Source organism: Chionomys nivalis, chromosome 2 (assembly GCF_950005125.1).
Source record: "Chionomys nivalis chromosome 2, mChiNiv1.1, whole genome shotgun sequence".
NCBI lineage: Eukaryota > Metazoa > Chordata > Mammalia > Rodentia > Cricetidae > Chionomys > Chionomys nivalis.
In genome coordinates, this window is record NC_080087.1 from 23,098,032 (window position 1) to 23,116,340 (window position 18,309).

Below are 18,309 nucleotides of genomic sequence, written 5' to 3' on the forward strand. Positions count from 1 at the left end.
AAAAAAAAAAAAAAAAAAAAAAGATTTGGAATCCCTTATTTTTATAAAATGACGTTGTAATGGAAGAGTGTGTGACTCAATCGTGACCACGTGTAGAGTAGAAGCAAGTTTTCCACCATTTCACCTGCCCGCTTCACTTTTCTTACCCTGGCCTCTTTGATTCTCACACTTTGGTCTGAGGACAAGAGCCTGCCTATAGCCTGCCTATAGCCAAATCTTAAAAACAAAAACAAAAAACAAAACAAAAAAACAGAAAGAAAGGAAAAAGAAAAAGAGCAATACACAATCCAAACGTCCTGAATGTTCCAAAAATCCAAATTTCTTCATTAAAAAACAACAACAACAAAAGGACTTTTACAGTGTGATTTGTCTAAGCTCCCCCAGGGTTTTGTGTTGTTACTTGAGTGTGCTGATCTTTCAGGTGAAGAAGTCTGAAGAGCCAGTCCCTTCAGGACGGTGAATCATGTGAGCCATCGTTCCCAACAGCTGGGGTACAAATGCTGTCACCAGAAGGAGCACACAACAGGGTTTTCTCACCTCTGCCCCGCCCCATTCCCTTCACGACGGTTTTGGGATGGGAGTGGGCATGAGGCATCCAGACGGTGGGCGTCGGTGACATCACTGTCCCCCGCCCCGCCGCACAGCCGGGCCGGCAGTAGTAACCGGGCCGCCTACGGGCACTGTGTGTAGCAGGGTGACCGCGCTTTTGTCCCCAAGGTATTTCCCAGAAGCCGCGCCGCGCCCTCTGGAGGCCGCGTGGGTCGCCCACGGAAGCCGTCCTCCGCGGGCTGCCGGGCAGCAGAGTCCTACAAGGGGAAACGGGTCACCGAGTCACAGGGCTGGGGCACGTGAGGTGGTGGCCGTTACCACCGACAACCGGGAGCTGACCTATTTCCTGCGAGTGCGAGCGGGCGGGCGAGCGAGGAGCACGGGTCACGCGCGCTCCTCGGTGCCAGCATCCTCTACAGTGCCACCGGAGCTCTGGGATTCCTTCCCGAAAAGCAAGGTCCGGGAGCGGACCCGGGCTGGGAGCACGGCGGGAGGCGGGCGGGAGGCGGGCGGGAGGCGAGCGGGAGAGGCGGGGACGCGCCTAAGCAGCGGCTCTCCAGCGCGTTCTCCGTTCCGCCCTCCCCAGGTCGCGGCCCCGGCAGAGGACAGCGTGCGCGTCCCCGCCGGCCGTGCGTGCGCGGGCCCGCTGCCGGGCCGAGGGGGGCGGGGCGCAGCGGGGCGGGGCGCACGAGGAGGGCGGTGGCGGTTGGAGGCCGAGGAGAAAAGGCGGCGGTCCGGCCGGGGCGGAGGCTGAGCGGTGTCGGACGGGCCGGGCTCCGTGCTCGGTTCGGTTGCGGTGACGGTGCGGAGTCGCCGGGCGCGACGGCCAGGGCAGCCGGGGCCTGAGCGGCGCTGCGGGCGCGCGGGCCGGTGAGTGTGGCGAGGCCGCGGGAGGCTGGCGCGGGGACGCGGGCGACGGGGCTGCGCCGGGTCAGCGGCCGGAGACGGCGCGGGGTCGAGGGGGCGGCGGGCCCGGTGGAGTCGGCGCAGCCCTGGGCCTGTCCTGCTCGGCGGGGACACGGGACCGCGTCCGGTCGTCTGTGCGTGGCCCTCTGAGCCGCCCGGCCAATGGCGCCCCGACCCCCGGGGACGCAGACCCCGGTGAGGTCCCCTCTCCGTGTGCACGGGGGACCCCGGGAAGCCGGGGTCGCCCCCTCTGGCTTGTGGGAAATTAACTGGGGTGGTTTGGGCACAAACGGGTTAAAGGTCTGCGAGGCATCTCCAACTGTCTGCTCGGGATGAGCGAAGTTGGTAACTTTTCCATTCATGGAAGTGAGAGGCGCCCAGGCTTAGCCTTGGCCCTTGTTAAAGGGAAACTTTGGACTCTCCCCGCAAGTTTCTGGGTCCTGCTTACGGAGTCCCAGATTGGAAGCAGGACGTGGAACGCACGATGGATGCAGAGTCACCCGGGACTAGAATACATTTTTACCTTGATGGCGGCCCGTGTTTACCGTGGTTCTCTTGCCCTCCCTTTCTTGAGTCCTGTGGTTAAATCCCGGATAAAAGATGCTTGGGAAGGAGTTGACCTTTTCTCCCATGATTGCTTTGTTGACTGTGATCCAAGATGAAGTTATTTATGGGCATTTTGGTATCAGTGAGGGTTAAAAGTTTTAGTACGAAGTCTCAGAGAGTTTCTGGATTTCTTTTCATTTGCTGTTTGCTAAATTTCAGACATAGTAAGTTACAGTAACATGGTTTGCACGTTTTTGTGTCAAAAGTTTTCCAAGACAATCCCATGCTGACTGGCAAAAAGAAAAGAATAACATGAAGGGTTCCTGCTGGGTTTTTCTAAGGCACGCATTCCCTCTGCTGTTGTGTTGAATCACTCACTCTTCCTTATGCTTAGTCACTGTTTTTTACTGTAGGAGTTTAGTTGGGGACAACATGGTGTTTTGCTAACTTTTTAGATTGCCAGCTTGTACCTGATACTTAATACAGTGACATAAGCTTTTGTATGTGTATATGTGATTCTAGAAATAGGTTTATGAGTAGTATATGAAAGTGAAGTTTGTCTTTGTGGTATTCTTTAATTTCAATCCAGTATTTTTGAGTCTTTAGGCTCGTGTTTGGGGTTTCTTGTATATTTTTGTTTTAGTTATAAAATACTTAAAATATGCTTTCAAAAGTAATATTGCATAAAATAATTAACACTTCCTGCGTGATTGGAAAGGTGCTTTAAGGTCACTCAAACAGGCTTTAGTTGATGTGTTTACTATTTGATATAGCCTGTTTCTAAAATACGACTGTTAGATAATCTTAAATAAGTTTCTAAGACTGGTGTTTATTTTTATAAAAGGAGTTATTCTTGTTGGGCATGTTCTTGGAGAATGTCATTGTATTTATACATTATATTTAATGATAAAACTTTTAAGAAGACTGAGTGAAAATCATTAAGTCTCGTATTAACTGTGATGGATAGGAGAGATTCAAGTTGAAGTAGTAGCTTGTATATTGTACATGCTAAAAGGAAAGTATTAGACACAAATATAACTCAATTAAAACCTAGGTGTTTTTGTTTTGAATCAAAAAGGTGTCTTTGTTGTAAAGAATGGTTAAAGTTAGCAGTGGGGTAGTTCCTCATAGAGCTGCATTTAGTAAGCTTTATAAATTTAAGTAATATTTAAAGATGTTTATAAGTCTGGCTGTAAAACAAAGTAGAATACATCCACTTGACGGTAACTATGTCTATATACTATTGAGCACAGACATAACTGTAATCAGCCTTTCAGAAATTCTGGATTGTTTTCAAAGAATCATTGCCTCAAGATTCAAAGCTGAGGTTCGGTAGAAGCCCATTCCCTCTTACTGTCTTCCACTGAGTCCTGCCATTTGGGTAGACCTATTTTTATCTGTGTATTAATTCAAGTAGGTTCTTTTCTGGGTATTTAATGTTTTCTGCCATTTTAATTTCTGATCTAAGTCTTTGATTATTTGTTTAGTGGAGAAAATTGTGAATAGTTAGAACTTTTGTTTAAAAATCTTTAACCATGACCAGGTTTAAAAATGACAGATGTATGTTTTGATTATAGTACATTATAGTACATGTTTTGATATAGTACATAAGGATGGATGTAACATGAAAATAAATATTCATGCCATTAGTTCATTTTTCTTTAAAGCCAGAAGTAAAGTTTAATGAAATAAATATAACTCATTTATCCATTTGGTTAGTCTCAGTTGTCAACTTGACAAAACCTAGAGTTATCTGAGAGAAGAAGCCTCAATTGAGGAATTGCCTAGCTCACTCTGTCCTGGGTGGATGCCATGCTGGATTGTCTTTAGTCTTAATTGATGTGGGAGGGCCCAGTCTTATCTATCCCTAGACTAATAGATGGTCCTGGACTATATAAGAAGAGATCAGACAGTGAGCAGGCCAAAAAAGCAGCATTCCATCATGGTTTCTGCTTGAGTTCCTACCCTGATGCTCCTGGATAAACTGTGACCTGGGAGTGTTAGCTGAAACAAACCTTTTCCACCCTGTAGTTGCTTTTGATCCATGTTTTATGTTACCACAACAGTATAGTGGAACTAGAACACCTTTGGGTTGGGAGTATGTGCTATGAGTTGGAAATTTAGTGATAATCTAACTTTCATCGTGTGTAGCCATCTGCATCACCACCACCACCACCACCACCACCACCACCACCACCACCACCACCACCACCACCACCACCACCACCACGGATTTAAGTCTTCTATGTAGTTTGTTATGTTTTGTTTTTACTGTGTTCAAAACAGAGTCCAAACGCTTGTGTCTGCTAGACAAGTGCTTTACTGCTGAGCTACCTGGATACCACCTCCACCCTTTAAAAGCAGATAGAATGACTGAGGTATAGATTTATCTTCAAAACTAAATGTACCTATTTGATTAGTGGGTCATTCAGTGATTCTATTTACTAGATGCTAGTACCTCTGACTATACAAAAGGTAAGGTTTCCTAGAGACACTTGTAACTGGTTGCTAAATTGTTAATTTTGGTAATGGACTTCCTTATAATTAATTAGACAAGATTTGTTCCACATCAGCCTTATATTAAACAGGTTTGTTTAGTAGAAGTCTGTTTCATCTAATACACAAATGTAATGCTATGCTAAGCAGTCAGGCTGCTGCCACTTCATATTTTGAGCTGATTTTTTTTTTTTTTTTTTGTGCCCTGCTCACCTGTACATGTACTGGCAACAACTATTGTCTTCCCTTATTTTACCTGATACTTTTCTCTATATTCAGTTTTCTAAAGTTTTTAAAAGGTAGAAAATTGAAGTTACCTTTTGATTGTCTTTACTATTATTTTTTCTCTTTTTCTTCATATATACATGAATATGATACCCAGGACACATTATCCAGGTGCTTAGGAAGTGTTTGAACACCATTAACTCTGTGTGACTGGTTGAGATATTTTGTTTTAAACTAATTTTGAAATGTTAAATCTGTACGTTTTTATTATGTCGTGGTATATTTTCATGAAATCAAGAATGGGAATTGATTTTCTTGTATTCTTTCATTTGTGTATTTACACAAATGAATCTCAAAGCACAATTTTGAATTCAGGGAACATAGGATGGTATGAGACAGAGATGGTTTTGTGTTCCTTTTTTTTTTTTTTTTTTTCCGAGACAGGGTTTCTCTGTGGCTTTGGAGCCTGTCCTGGAACTAGCTCTTGTAGACCAGGGTGGTCTCGAACTCACAGAGATTCACCTGCCTCTGCCTCCCAAGTGCTGGGATTAAAGGCGTGTGCCACCACCGCCCGGCGGTTTTGTGTTCTTGGAGATTATGCTTTGCTATAGAACTAGTTATTTAAAAAATGAATGATTTATTTTCAGTTGTCCCTAGTAATGCCCTAAAGTACAGCATGTAATAATCATGCATTTTGTAAGGGCTCCAGGCCTTGCCTTGGGTTCTAAGGGAGGCTCACAAGCTGAAACTGGAGTTGAGACACATGGCATATCAGGAGAGGTATGTGTATTTGTGTGTGTGTCTTAGGAACTGGTAACATTAGAAACAGCCATGAGTTGCATTAAACAACTCTTCTTAGCATGTCTTAAATTTTGCTAGTTTATGATTATGTTATCTCCTTATGTATTTAATGAATTTTGAGTAATTGTTGGGGGTACTGTCTCTGTGCCTTAAATGGTAACTTCTCATTTCATTGTATGGGAAAATGCCATGTCTTAAAACTATTTTAAGGATTGCTAGTCGGCCACAGAGTATGAGTTGGCAACCAACTTCTGTTAGAGAAAGTGGAAACTATTATAAAACATTCCATCATACAAATAATGAGTAGTCTAATGAAACTTTTCAGTAATTCTTTCAAGTGTAGATTAATAGAAATTGATTTTACCTTGTTTTAAAAAACCTCTTGAGTTTAATAAAGCTCATCTTGAACTTGAAGACATAACTTTAGCAACATGTTTTCTGCTAGGCCTGCTGTGTCATTGTTCAACTGATAAATCAAAGATTGAAGTTTTAAAACCTGTTCCACAGGATTCGTGAGCAATTTGAAATACTCTGTGATGGCTTTTTAAATTTTCTTTAAAAAGGGATAAATCTGGAAGAACTTTAAAGTTTGAAGCCAATCTCTCTCCCTAGAAAGACTGTTGTTATATTTTCTTATTTCTTTGTTTATTTAACTATAAAGTAAACTTGATCTAGTCCTACTTTGTATAGCTATATTGAGAATGGTTAAATTCATACTGTTTCATATGTTCATATTTAAAACATGTGGTCAAAGGAAAGTAATGTGCTTTAGCAATTATAGACCCACAAGAGTGATTAAGTGTTAGAATAAACTACAAGCAAAATTGTGTAATCTTCATTCCTCAAATAACATCTTGAAATTAAATCACCAATTGTTAAAGAGCTATTTTCTTAACTTTTAAATAAGTAAACATGTCTGCTATTCCACATGAAAATTGATAAGATGTACATTTAAGTCCTATTTTGTCACTTAACTAGATAGATGACTTTGGAAAGGTCACTTACTGCTTCTGAACACTATTTTTCTCTGAGTTGCAGGAAATTGACTTGGTATTTGTTAAGAAGGCTACAATAGGTAATACAATTAATATTACCCCCTTTTCTAAGTTTACTTTTAAAAGTAATAAAATACTTCAGATGTGTTGCTGAGGCTGCATTTTTTTAAACATTTTTATTGAGAAGGGGTAATGTGGAAGATGCTACTTATTTTGAAACTTGAGAACCTTCTCCTTCTACCTTTGCAAGTTACTGTTTTTGCAGGTTAATCAGAATTGCACCTTTCAATTAGGTGCTATCTTTAAGATGTGCTCTGCCTGATGTGATTATGTGATGGTGTGTGCAACAACATAACGTGCTCATTGAAGTCCTAAAAGCAGTGGTCACTGTTGAAACAGCTTGTCGTTTTAGGTTTCCTTCTTAACAACAGTCAAGCTTAACCTCTAGCATGCGAGATAAACTCAGTCTTGTTATTGCAAAATAAGAAAGCTCCAGCTTTTTTCACAATCTAATTCCTCAGCAAGGTTTGTCTTAATTCTTATTAAACATTTTCATTGCTTTAATTATAAATATTTGCATACTTAATCTCTCATTTCCTTTCTTGTTCTTTTAGTATAACTAGTTTAAATTTAGAATAAACTCTTGCCAATGGAATTTTTAAGAAAACAACATTTTTGGAAGTATTTATCTCATGTTATTTTTAAGCACAATTTAAAGCTGATTTGGTGTTGAATGTGTACATTGTTCCCTGGCATTGTTGACCATCACAATATCAACTTGGAACTTTGCTACTTGTACAGAGGAGCTCTGTTGGTAACAGCTGGGTTTTTGCTGTTCCTGTTTAGGAATGTTAGTCTTCAACCAGAAAAAAGTTGTAACAATTTGTGGAGTGATTACCCATCTAAACCAATCTAGAATTTATGGAGATACGTGCTAGAGAGTCAGCAGCAATCTGCACCCAATGAAAAAAATAGGCTACGAATCTTTTTATTTAGAAATTATACACTGCAGTGTAATTTATTTTCGAAAACACCAAGTTGAATTGCCTCTGCAATGTACAGGTAGAACTATATAAGAGCTGTAGAAGTCTGCAGTTTGGAACATTTTTAGGCAGCATGTAAGAAGAGTTTTCTGCCTATAGATGGTAAATGAAAGTTGGAAAATCCTAGCACACCCAGGAGGAATAGTGTCATGAAAAATGATATGAAATCCTGAAGAAAATTAGTATTTAAGGAAAGACCATCCATGTAGTGATAGGAGCGGCGGGCTGTGTTCCCGCCCAGCTCCCGCAGGGCTAGCTTATGTCCCGAAATAACAACACACAAATTGTATTTTTTTAAACACTGTTGGACCCGTTATCTGTAGCCTCTTATTGGCTAATTTTTACATCTTGTTTTAACCCATATTTATTAATCTGTGTAGCACTACGAGGTGATGGCTTACCAGGAAGGATCTTAACCTGTGTCCATCTTGGAGAGGAGAGACATGACGTCTGTCTGAGGCGTCTGCCTCACTTCCCTTCTTTTTAGCATTTTGTTCTGTCTACTCTACCCACCTATGTTTTGACCTATTAGGCCAAGCAGTTTTTTTTATTAATTAACCAATGAAAGCAACAGATAGACAGATGACCCTCCTCCATCACATCCAGAGAGATAAGAGGGAACTTGGTTAAGTGTGATAAGGTGGGAAAGGGAAGGTACTGACAGCCAAGGGGATGGGAGCTAGAGGAGGCAAGAAGAGAAAGAGCCCTTTAGACTGATGAGGACCTTTGTCTTAATGTGGGGTAATAATAATAAAACAGATGAGAGGGCCGCTGAATATGTGCATAGGAAACTACAGGTTTTGGTTTGTTTTCCTTAAAATTTGACTTGGAAATAAAAATGATAGGAAAAGACAGGTATTTTTTAACTTCACCGCTAATAGAAACAAATGAAGCAGTTAAAGATTTTAGGGAAAAAAAATGTATTGAATAAACTTACTGTTAAGTCAGCATATTTTGCTTACACTTTCTCTTATTTTTGGTATAAACTTTGCTTGGTGCAATGTTAAAAAAAGCAATCAGTTTTAAGATGAGAGAGTGCAGGAGAGTAGGCCATGCACCTCCCATGGGCAGCACATAGAGTCAACTCCATTGGTGTTAATGTGGGTGAGAAGTAGTGAGCGTGGGAGAACTGGCCTACTCATCTGTCAGGTCAGGCATGGGCGGAGAAGAGATTGCCGTCCTCACCCCACCCCACCTCACCCCATCAACACCTGAAGCTGGTGGAAGAGCTGGCCCTACTCTCATCAGTTGCCGCACTCAGGAGAGCAACCTCTACATGTCTCCCGTACAACACAGTGGTGTAGGTATGAGAGAACCAACCCTGAGGATGTGAAAGTCGGAGAAGTGGCCCCACCCCTTGCTTCTTGCTGCAGGAGGTGAACTAGCGTGGGCAGTGCAGGAGAGGTCACTCTGGTGGTGAGGACAAGGGAGAATTGGTGGACTGACCAACTCTGCAATTTCCTAAACCCAGGACCAGGGATATGTGTTGACCCACCCTAACATCCACCCTATCTGTCGTCTCCTGGAGCATGGGGTGGGTGGTTGGGTGGGTTACTCTTGTGGATCCAGGACTGCAAGATCTCCATGACACAGGGCAGCAATGGAATGTCCAGGAAGAGTCGCAGAAACCGGGGACCTCAAACCAGACCAGTTATTCTTTGGATGAGTGCCTGCATGTAAAAAATCTATGGATGGAGGGGTTTGCTGTCTGACTCACTGTGTCACATTGCAGCTTCCGTAATGAGAGCCCCCCGTCTCATGGGGGAGCATTTCTTCTCTTAAATTTTGTTATCCTTGTGGGGGGAAGGAGATGGGTAAGGTTTAGAGTGGTGCAGAGACATAATGTAAAAGACACAAAGAATAAATAGAAAATTAAAAAGAAGTGTCTGTAATCCCTTGTTATTTCATAGTTTCTCCTCCCTTAAAGTTAAAATGACTTTCACTTACTAAAAGACTGAAATCCATAGACTAGCATATTACATTCATGATTGGCCCAGTTCCCTTTTGGCCTCATTGCTCATGACTGTCTTGCATTTCAACATAATCCATTAATATGAAGAAGATTGAACATATTTTGTCGATTCATTTGCTGTTACTTCAGAAATGAATTTCCCTTTCTTAGTAATTTACTCTTCTTCCTTTCCATGCTAATTATTTTCGCTGTGCTTCCATTTCCCTCCTATTGTATTGACCCACATAATTTGATCAAGTTTTGTAACTCCTTCAAGAGGAGATACTAATTTCCCTGTATATTGCTGGAGGGAACATGGTGCCTGGTTCTAGGGACTAGCAAGAAACTCATATTTAGTAAAGTGAATGAGAGCTGGCCTTCAGAAGTTTTATATATATATAAATATATATTCTCAACAACATGATGAGGGGTCTGCAATGAGGCATATCAAAATCAAGTTAATTGAAATTTAAAAGCTAAAATCTATAACATTCTCCGAAATTTGGGAGTTAAAATAACACTTTTATTATAATTTATTTAGTATATGATACTATATTTTGAATATTATATTCGGAAGCCATAATATGCATATTATATATATCGTTACCTAGTATGTAAATGTGAAACTAGACTAGATTGTTACTAAAATACTAGATTGTTACTAAAAGTGTTTAAGCTCCTTTAGGGTGTATTAATTATATGTGAAATTAACCACTTAAATGTTTGTATCTACTTTATATATTTCATTCTTAAGAATACCCTAAAGTATATTGATGATTTGATTTATTATACAGTTTTGAAAAAATCAACTATTTTTTTGTCTAATGACTTCTTTACCTTTTTCTGTCTGAAAAACTAGAGCTGGACTGGCCATTATGGAAGAAGAGGTGCAGCGGCACTCACACTGTGTGAACTGTGTCAGTAGACGGTGTATGACCAGACCAGAGCCTGGGATTTCCTGTGACTTGATTGGTTGTCCTTTGGTTTGTGGAGCAGTTTTCCATTCTTGTAAAGCTGATGAGCATCGACTTTTGTGTCCCTTTGAACGAGTACCTTGCTTAAATAGTAACTTCGGGTGTCCATTTACCATGGCGCGAAATAAAGTCGCTGAACATCTAGAAATGTGTCCTGCAAGTGTGGTGTGCTGTACAATGGAATGGAACCGATGGCCAGTTAGTTACGCAGACCGGAAATCATATGAAAATCTAAGCAGAGATGTTGATGAAGTGGCACAATTAGACATGGCCTTGGCTCTTCAAGATCAAAGAATGCTTTTGGAATCTCTCAAAGTGGCCACCATGATGTCAAAAACAACTGATAAAATATCTGAACCTAGAGAACAAATTTCAGTGAAATCAAGTGTTCAGGAAATGCCATGTACTAATGGGTTGGTATCTGTTGATGAAGAATCTTATGGTGCACTTTATCAAGCTACGGTAGAAACAACCAGAAGTTTGGCTGCTGCTTTAGATATCCTGAATTCTGCCACAAGAGACATTGGCATATTAAATACAAGTCTTCATGCCACCACAAATGACATGGATGAGAATAACAGAGATAGCGTTCAGGACAGAAACTTAAAAGACCAGGATCACCTTCATGAGGATGAGATAGGAGCAGTAGGTGGAGTTGACCATAATGGCACAAGTCAGAATGCTCAGTTTGAACAAAATGGTTCAAGTGATTTACTGTGTGACTTGCGTGCAAGTTCTGTTGGTACTTCTACTCTTTGTAATGGCTTTTCTTTGGAAAATACATGTTCACAGGTCAAAGACCAGGATCACAGTTTTCCTGCTGATTCCATAGAAAGAAATATAGAAAATGGAGAATGTGCAGCAGCAGATGGTACTTCAGAACCCAGTTCACTTTTAGTAGCAGCACAACTTAGGGAAATAATTCCTTTCAGTGCTTTGCCGGATAGCACATTTCAACATATCCTCATGCCACATGACGATGGTGAGGAGGACTTGTATTGGAAGAAGGTAGACTTAGGGAGCTTGAAGGATCTTGATGAATCACCCTTCAGTCATGCTCCTTCATTCAAGTTTCTTTCTAACTCATGGTATATACCAAAGGAAGACAAAGCCGTTGATACATCAGATTTAGAAGTTGCAGAAGATCCCATGGACCTCCAAGGAATAGATCTGATTACAGCAGCATTACTGTTTTGTCTGGGAGATTCTCCAGGTGGGAGGGGTATATCTGATAGCCGCATGGTTGATGTTTATCATGTTGACTTTGGAACACAGACTTTTTCACTTCCATCTGCAATATTAGCTACAGATACAATGGTTGGAGAAATAGCTTCAGCTTCAGCATGTGATCATGCCAATCCACAGCTTTCAAATCCAAGCCCTTTTCAGACACTTGGGCTGGATTTAGTTTTGGAATGTGTTGCTAGGTACCAGCCTAAGCAGCGTTCAATGTTTACCTTTGTATGTGGACAGTTGTTTAGAAGAAAAGAATTTTCTTCCCATTTTAAGAATGTGCATGGTGACATTCATGCTGGACTGAATGGGTGGATGGAACAGAGGTGTCCTTTGGCTTACTATGGTTGCACCTACTCTCAGCGTAGATTTTGTCCATCAACACAAGGAGCGAAGATTATACATGATCGCCATTTAAGATCATTTGGAGTTCAGCCATGTGTGTCTACAGTATTAGAAGAGCCATCTAGAAACTGTGTGTTGGGATTACGTAGTGACCATCTAAGCAGTCTCCCATTTGAGGTACTGCAGCATATTGCAGGCTTTCTTGACGGCTTCAGTTTATGCCAGCTTGCATGTGTCTCTAGGCTAATGAGAGATGTGTGTGGCAGTCTACTTCAGTCTCGTGGAATGGTAATATTGCAGTGGGGGAAAAAGAAGTATCCGGAAGGAAATTCATCATGGCAGATAAAGGAAAAGGTTAGTTTAATTTTAATTTATCAATCTCTTTTAACATAAAAATAGGCACTTATTAATGCTATGCTACATCTTTTTGAAAAGGTGACCATATCCTATAATGTACTAAGTCAATGTGATGGCACATTTTAAAAGTGATAATAGAGGACTAAAGTCATTAGAATTCTTAGTTACCGTCACTAGTATATCATAGATTTCTTGGCTTTAAAGTCTGTTCTCATACTTGTGTGTCTTCAGATAAACAATTTTCCTTCAGTTCTTCACTAACCACTTTGTGTCTGTGTTACTACCTGTCATCTTCTAGTTTTGTCCGAAACATTGTCACCCAGCTGAGGAACCTAGGGGAGGATTTTCTTTGGCCTTCAATTGTCTCTCTTCTTAATAGTGTCTTTTTCAGGATGAGAAATATGTACACACAACACACATATACATATCTATAGCTGTTACAACAGTTATCCTAGTAATTGACCAACAGACTGCTTAGGTGATGGCCTGAATGGGTGAGTGATGCTGGGTGAGAAGAAAAGAGTTTGTTACGTGTATGGAGACTCTGGGCTTAGTGCAAAGGGGGAGGAATATTATTTAAAAATTTATAGAAATTTAGGTAGACTTAAATTTTATTTACACTCTGTTTTTACTCTTTTTGCCTAGCTTCTTCTATTAGAAGCTCTATCCAGGGCAATCACAGTACCTCTGATGGAGACCCATAATTGTACCATCAACCAACTCCCAAATCATGACATGGGATTTCTTATTAGCTTAGCTTATTAGCGTAACTTAGGCTCATTTCTGGCTAGCTCTTTTAACTTAAATTAACCTGTTTCTCTTTATCTACCCTTTGCCTTGAGGCTTTTTATCTTTGCTTTCCTTATGTATATCTTACTTTCACTGCTTCTCTCTCATGTCTGGCTGTCTGGCATCTGCATGACTGACTGACCCTGACGTGTCCCTCTCTTTATCCCTGTTCTCGTCTTCTCATCTCTTGAGCCTAGATTTCTCCTCCTACTTATTCTGTCTAGCAGCCCAACCTATACTTCTTCTGCCTAGCTGTTGGCCATTCAGTTTTTTGTTTATTTGTTTTTATTATGTATACAGTGTTCTGTCTGTCTGTATGCCAGCAGGCCAGAAGAGGGCACCAGATCTCATTACAGATGGTTGTTGAGCCACCATGTAGTTGCTGGGAATTGAACTCAGGACCTTTGGAAGAGCAGTCAGTGCTCTTAACCTCTGAGCCATCTCTTCAGCCCTGGTCATTCAGTTTTTTATTAGAGCACTCAGGTGCCATGGTCAGGCAACATGAAACAAATGCAACCCATCTTTAACTAATTAACCATACATCTTATATTGTTAAACAAATGCAGCAAAAACAAATTTACACACACCTTACACAGTTAAAATAATATTCCACAGCATAAACAAATGTAACACATCTTTGCATAGTTAAAATATTCCACAACACGTAATATGAATCTTTACATAAAAACGAACAAACAGTATTTAGCTGCATAGCATTCATATTTATGTTAATTTATTCTTGGCCCTTAGGTTTTATCCTTACTCATTGCTCTAGTCTTTTAATAAGTCTGTGTCTGCTTCTCTGTTTTATTGAGACTTTGACCAAAGAATTAATATATAAATTATTTTGAATCCTCCCTCCCCCCAAAAGGGTGTTCTGGTGATATAAAGGTTTTTCAGCTAGCTATATATGTGTGTGTGTGTGTATATATATATATATGTGTGTGTGTGTGTGTGTGTATGTATATGTATACGTATGTATGTATGTATATATATATATATTTTGGTTTTTCGAGACAGGGTTTCTCTGTGGTTTTGGAGCCTGTCGCGGAACTAGCTCTTGTAGACCAGGCTGGTCTTGAGATCCGCCTGCCTCTGCCTCTCGAGTACTGGGATTAAAGGCATGCACCACCATCGCCCGGCTATATATGTGTATTTTTATTTTCTAAGTGATCAAGGGCATCTCTGTTCTTTGGAGTAAGATACTGTAATTGTTTTTATCCTTAGTCACTAATATATATATATTATATATATATAATATAATATATATATTAGTGTAAATTTCTACAGAGACCTAGCCTTGAAGATTAAATTGCTGTCATTTATACAGATTCTGAGTCCTATTTTCTTTGTTGAGCGTAAACGAACAAGCAAACATCTACTGAACAAGTCTGCTTGATTATCCCACAGCTTCCCCAAGATTTAGGATGTCCAGCTTACTCTGCCCCTCTACCCACTTAATCTCAGGAAGTAGCATCTTTGTTTACTCAGCTGCCCAAACCAAAGCTTTAAGTGTTAGGGTTGACTCTTTTCTATCCCCTTTATTCCCAAATTCTAGTTGATTGGTCCTTTTTCAAACCTCTCAGATTTGCCTCACAATCTTACCTTTGAGTCTTTTTAGATTACTACCACAGCTTTGGGGTCTTCTCCAATATAGTCTCTATATAGAAGTTAGAATTATGTATTTTAATTATATTTTATATTATAGTTGATGTAGTGCTTAAAACTTTTTTAATATTTATCCATTGCCTCAGGAATAGAGGCCAACCCCTTTATGAAGCCTTTAAACTGTCTCCTAATCTTATCCTTGCCTTTTCAGTCTCCTTCTATCACCGCATACTCTAGTCACCTTTACTTAGAATGCTGATGTTTATTTCTTGTCTTAAAGATTGTGGATATGTCACCCTGGTGTTCACTTAAACACCTGCAGTGTGTTAGATAGCATGCATTTTTACATTACTTTTATTAACCTATTACTGCCCCCACTTTCAAAAGAACGGTAACCTGTCAAATATTTATTTATATAGGTTCTGGGGGTTGAACCTAGGGGTTCCTGTGTGCCATGCAAATATTCTTACTTAACTGATTCCCAGTCTCCTTTTTTCTTTTTTACTGTAATGGAGGCCTTCACTGAATTGCCCAGGCTGGCCTAGAATTACTTGGTAGTTCAGGTAGGACTTAAGTTTGTTATCCTCTTGCCTCATCCCCTGGGTAGCTGGGACTATAGGCCTGGCAGCAATGATGGTTGCTCTTGTTAGCTGAAAATTGTTCTGTTGTCACTGAATTTTAAGGCATCTGGCTACTTTGGAAGCCATTACCCTCTTGAGAAATTGTTATGAATGCTACCCCATCCCAGTACTCTACTTTCTAGAGCATCCACTGCTTACCATGTGAAGCTGACTTTCTGTCTTTGTGCCTTCCAAGTCGTATATACTAATCCAACTGCAGCTAAGAAAATATTTAGGATAAAAATGCACTGAAAATGCACTGCACACATATTCCTGTTGATTATTCCGTAGACAATGTAATATTACTACACAACAAATTGCATTTGGTATCATGAGTAACCTAGAGATGATTTTAAAAGTTTATAGGAGGAAGTGGATAACACCACTTTTGACAAGCCCGAATAACAATGGATTTATTCCTTTTTAGTTTTAAGCTGTTTGTAACTTGATATTTTATGTTTCTCTATGAATTACAACAGCTAGAGCAGAGCCAAAAGGACATTCTGATTTTCTGTCTATTGGACTATTTAAATCTAAAGTAGAATTTTTTTCTAGGTTTGGCGATTCAGTACTGCGTTTTGTTCTGTTAATGAATGGAAATTTGCTGACATCCTAAGCATGGCTGACCACTTGAAGAACTGCAGTTACAATGTTATAGAGAAACGGGAGGAAGCAGTCCCATTGCCGTGCATGTGTGTGACTCGAGAACTCACTAAAGAAGGACGTTCACTCCGCTCAGTTTTAAAACCCGTGCTTTAAGAACTGTGTTTACTTGCACATACAGGCAAGCACCTGGTCTGAGTTCTTTGTAATATGTGACACTGTATTAAAGACTACAACTAGCTAAATTTATTGTCACTATGTACATACTGTTTTGCTGTGACATATATTTTTATAATGGACTGTTAGTTGGAAAAATTGCCTTAATATTTGAAATGTGTGAAATTGTTGGAACATTGCTAGACAGGGTAATTAATCTTTATCTGCATAATTTTTCAAATTACTAATTTTAATGGTGTGCATATTTAAGTTCTAAAAGTTTTTGTTTCTCAAACTGAAAAGAACTTGACCAAAAAATTTATTGTTTATGTTTTCTGTGGGTTGAAGCCCATACTATCAGAAGCAAAACTTTGATTCAAAATTTTTCCTTCATAGATTTTTTCACAGAACACATTCAGTTATTTAAACACTGCCAGAAGATTGTGATTAAGTTTTTCTGATACTTTTCTAATTAGTGATCGTATGTGATCTCCAGTACTTACCTAAAGACACAATAATGACTTCATGCTTTTAAAACAACTCACAGAAATGCGTTCATCCTCTTTTCTTACTGCTCTTATGCTGAAAATGATCATATTCAGTTCTTTTTTCATTAAATTACGTATCTGAGGAGTCAAGGCACAATGTATTAATTATATGACAGATTAAAGTAAAAACAAAGCAAGCCTATGAATTTAACTTGAAACTTTTCATGGTGTTTCATATTTTCCTAGGTATCTAATGTTTGAAAAGAAAATATACCTCACTATAAGTTTGAATTTGACATATTGTTTGAATAAACTTCAAATATTCACAATACAAAGGGTTTGACTTTTTCAAAGGCTTTTAAAATGTTCATATAGTGAACAATATGTCTATAAAAATACACTGGTATTGTTTTAAGACATTTTAAAAATTGAAACTTTGTCAGTTACCATCAAACAGAGACCTCTCTTGGTTGATAATCTTGAAATGTTCCCACAGCTATGCTTCACACACTGCTCTGTCAGAACATACGAATTGTGTCGTTTCTGGGAAGATCAAGTGTGGTCGTGAATAGCCAAGAGCCTACAGTTTTCAGATTGATGTATACCAGTTCACTTAATGTGCTTGTTTTAAAGAAATGAACATGCAGTGTCAGTATTTAGAAATAGATTCCAGAGGCAGAGGCATAAGTGACTTGTCCAGATGAATGCCAGCAGTACTAAGCTGAAATGGGTGGTGATGTTGAAAACCACCTGTGTTTACTCTTTCTATGGTTTTCAGAGTGCTTTGTGCTTACTGGTTTCTATTTCTCAGATAAGGTAGTCAGACTGGGGAAGAGGGGTCCTTGGGCATTAAAGATGGATTCTCAGCTGCTCTGGATATGTTGGCAGCGTCAAGTTCTTATTAGAGTTGAAAAGTGTGGTGGTAAAACTAGTCATTTGTGTTGCTTCATCTGCCATTTAACTTAGGAGAATTTGTAATTTTGGTGCTTAAACTTTTTTTTCAACTGTGAGTCTGAATTGCATTAAAAAACAGTAATAAAAAAACTTTTATTTCTGCCAAAAGGTAAAAATAGGAATATAAAATTATATAAAATAAAAAATTATATTAAAAGTTATATAAAAATATAACTTTGCTTTTTAAAATTTTTTCCTGAAGAATGTGTCTATTTAGGTAATGCAAACATTAACCTTTTGTTTTATGTTTTTACTTTTTAAAAATTTATGATTCGTAAACTTAAATCTAGTTCCACAACTGAGGTGATTAACATTTTTTCACCTTTCTTTTTCACTAACTTAAATGGATATTTTAATAACACTATATGCACATGAAAACTGTTTATCTACTTTTTTATTTTGTTCAAATAAATATTTTTTACGATTTATTCTGAGTGAAAAAAATGATAGTCAAACTAGACATATATCTCATTTGAGTTAAGCTAATTTGGCTGTTTTCTGAACCTGTTATTGTTGCAGTTAGCGTTAGATATCCAAAAATGGATACTTAGTAAAACTTGAGTCTTACAGCTAGCATGAAATTCAGGACAGAAAAACTATGACTCATTCTTCATGGCAGTTAATATTTAATTGCAGTTGATATCACTGCATTTTAGCCTGCAGTGATGTG

General features: G+C 39.4%; 2 protein-coding genes across 3 annotated transcripts in view; both read left to right on the forward strand.

The window, feature by feature from the left end:
• Positions 1-1,286: 1,286 nt before the first annotated feature.
• Positions 1,287-17,868, forward strand: Fbxo30 (F-box protein 30). The gene is made up of 3 exons (XM_057754326.1): positions 1,287-1,419; positions 10,372-12,418; positions 15,994-17,868. Exons 2-3 carry the CDS (start codon positions 10,388-10,390, stop codon positions 16,195-16,197), a joined length of 2,235 nt encoding a protein of 744 aa, XP_057610309.1. The 5' UTR covers positions 1,287-1,419; positions 10,372-10,387; the 3' UTR covers positions 16,198-17,868.
• Epm2a (EPM2A glucan phosphatase, laforin) overlaps positions 1,320-18,309 on the forward strand; it is a 173,582-nt gene continuing 156,592 nt past the window's right edge. Inside the window, exon 1 of one of the 2 annotated variants that reach the window (XM_057754348.1) lies at positions 1,320-1,419. The gene's annotated coding sequence lies outside the window, so the exon portion shown is untranslated. The remainder of the gene's footprint in view (positions 1,420-18,309) is intronic. The other variant, XM_057754358.1, reaches the window with a different exon arrangement.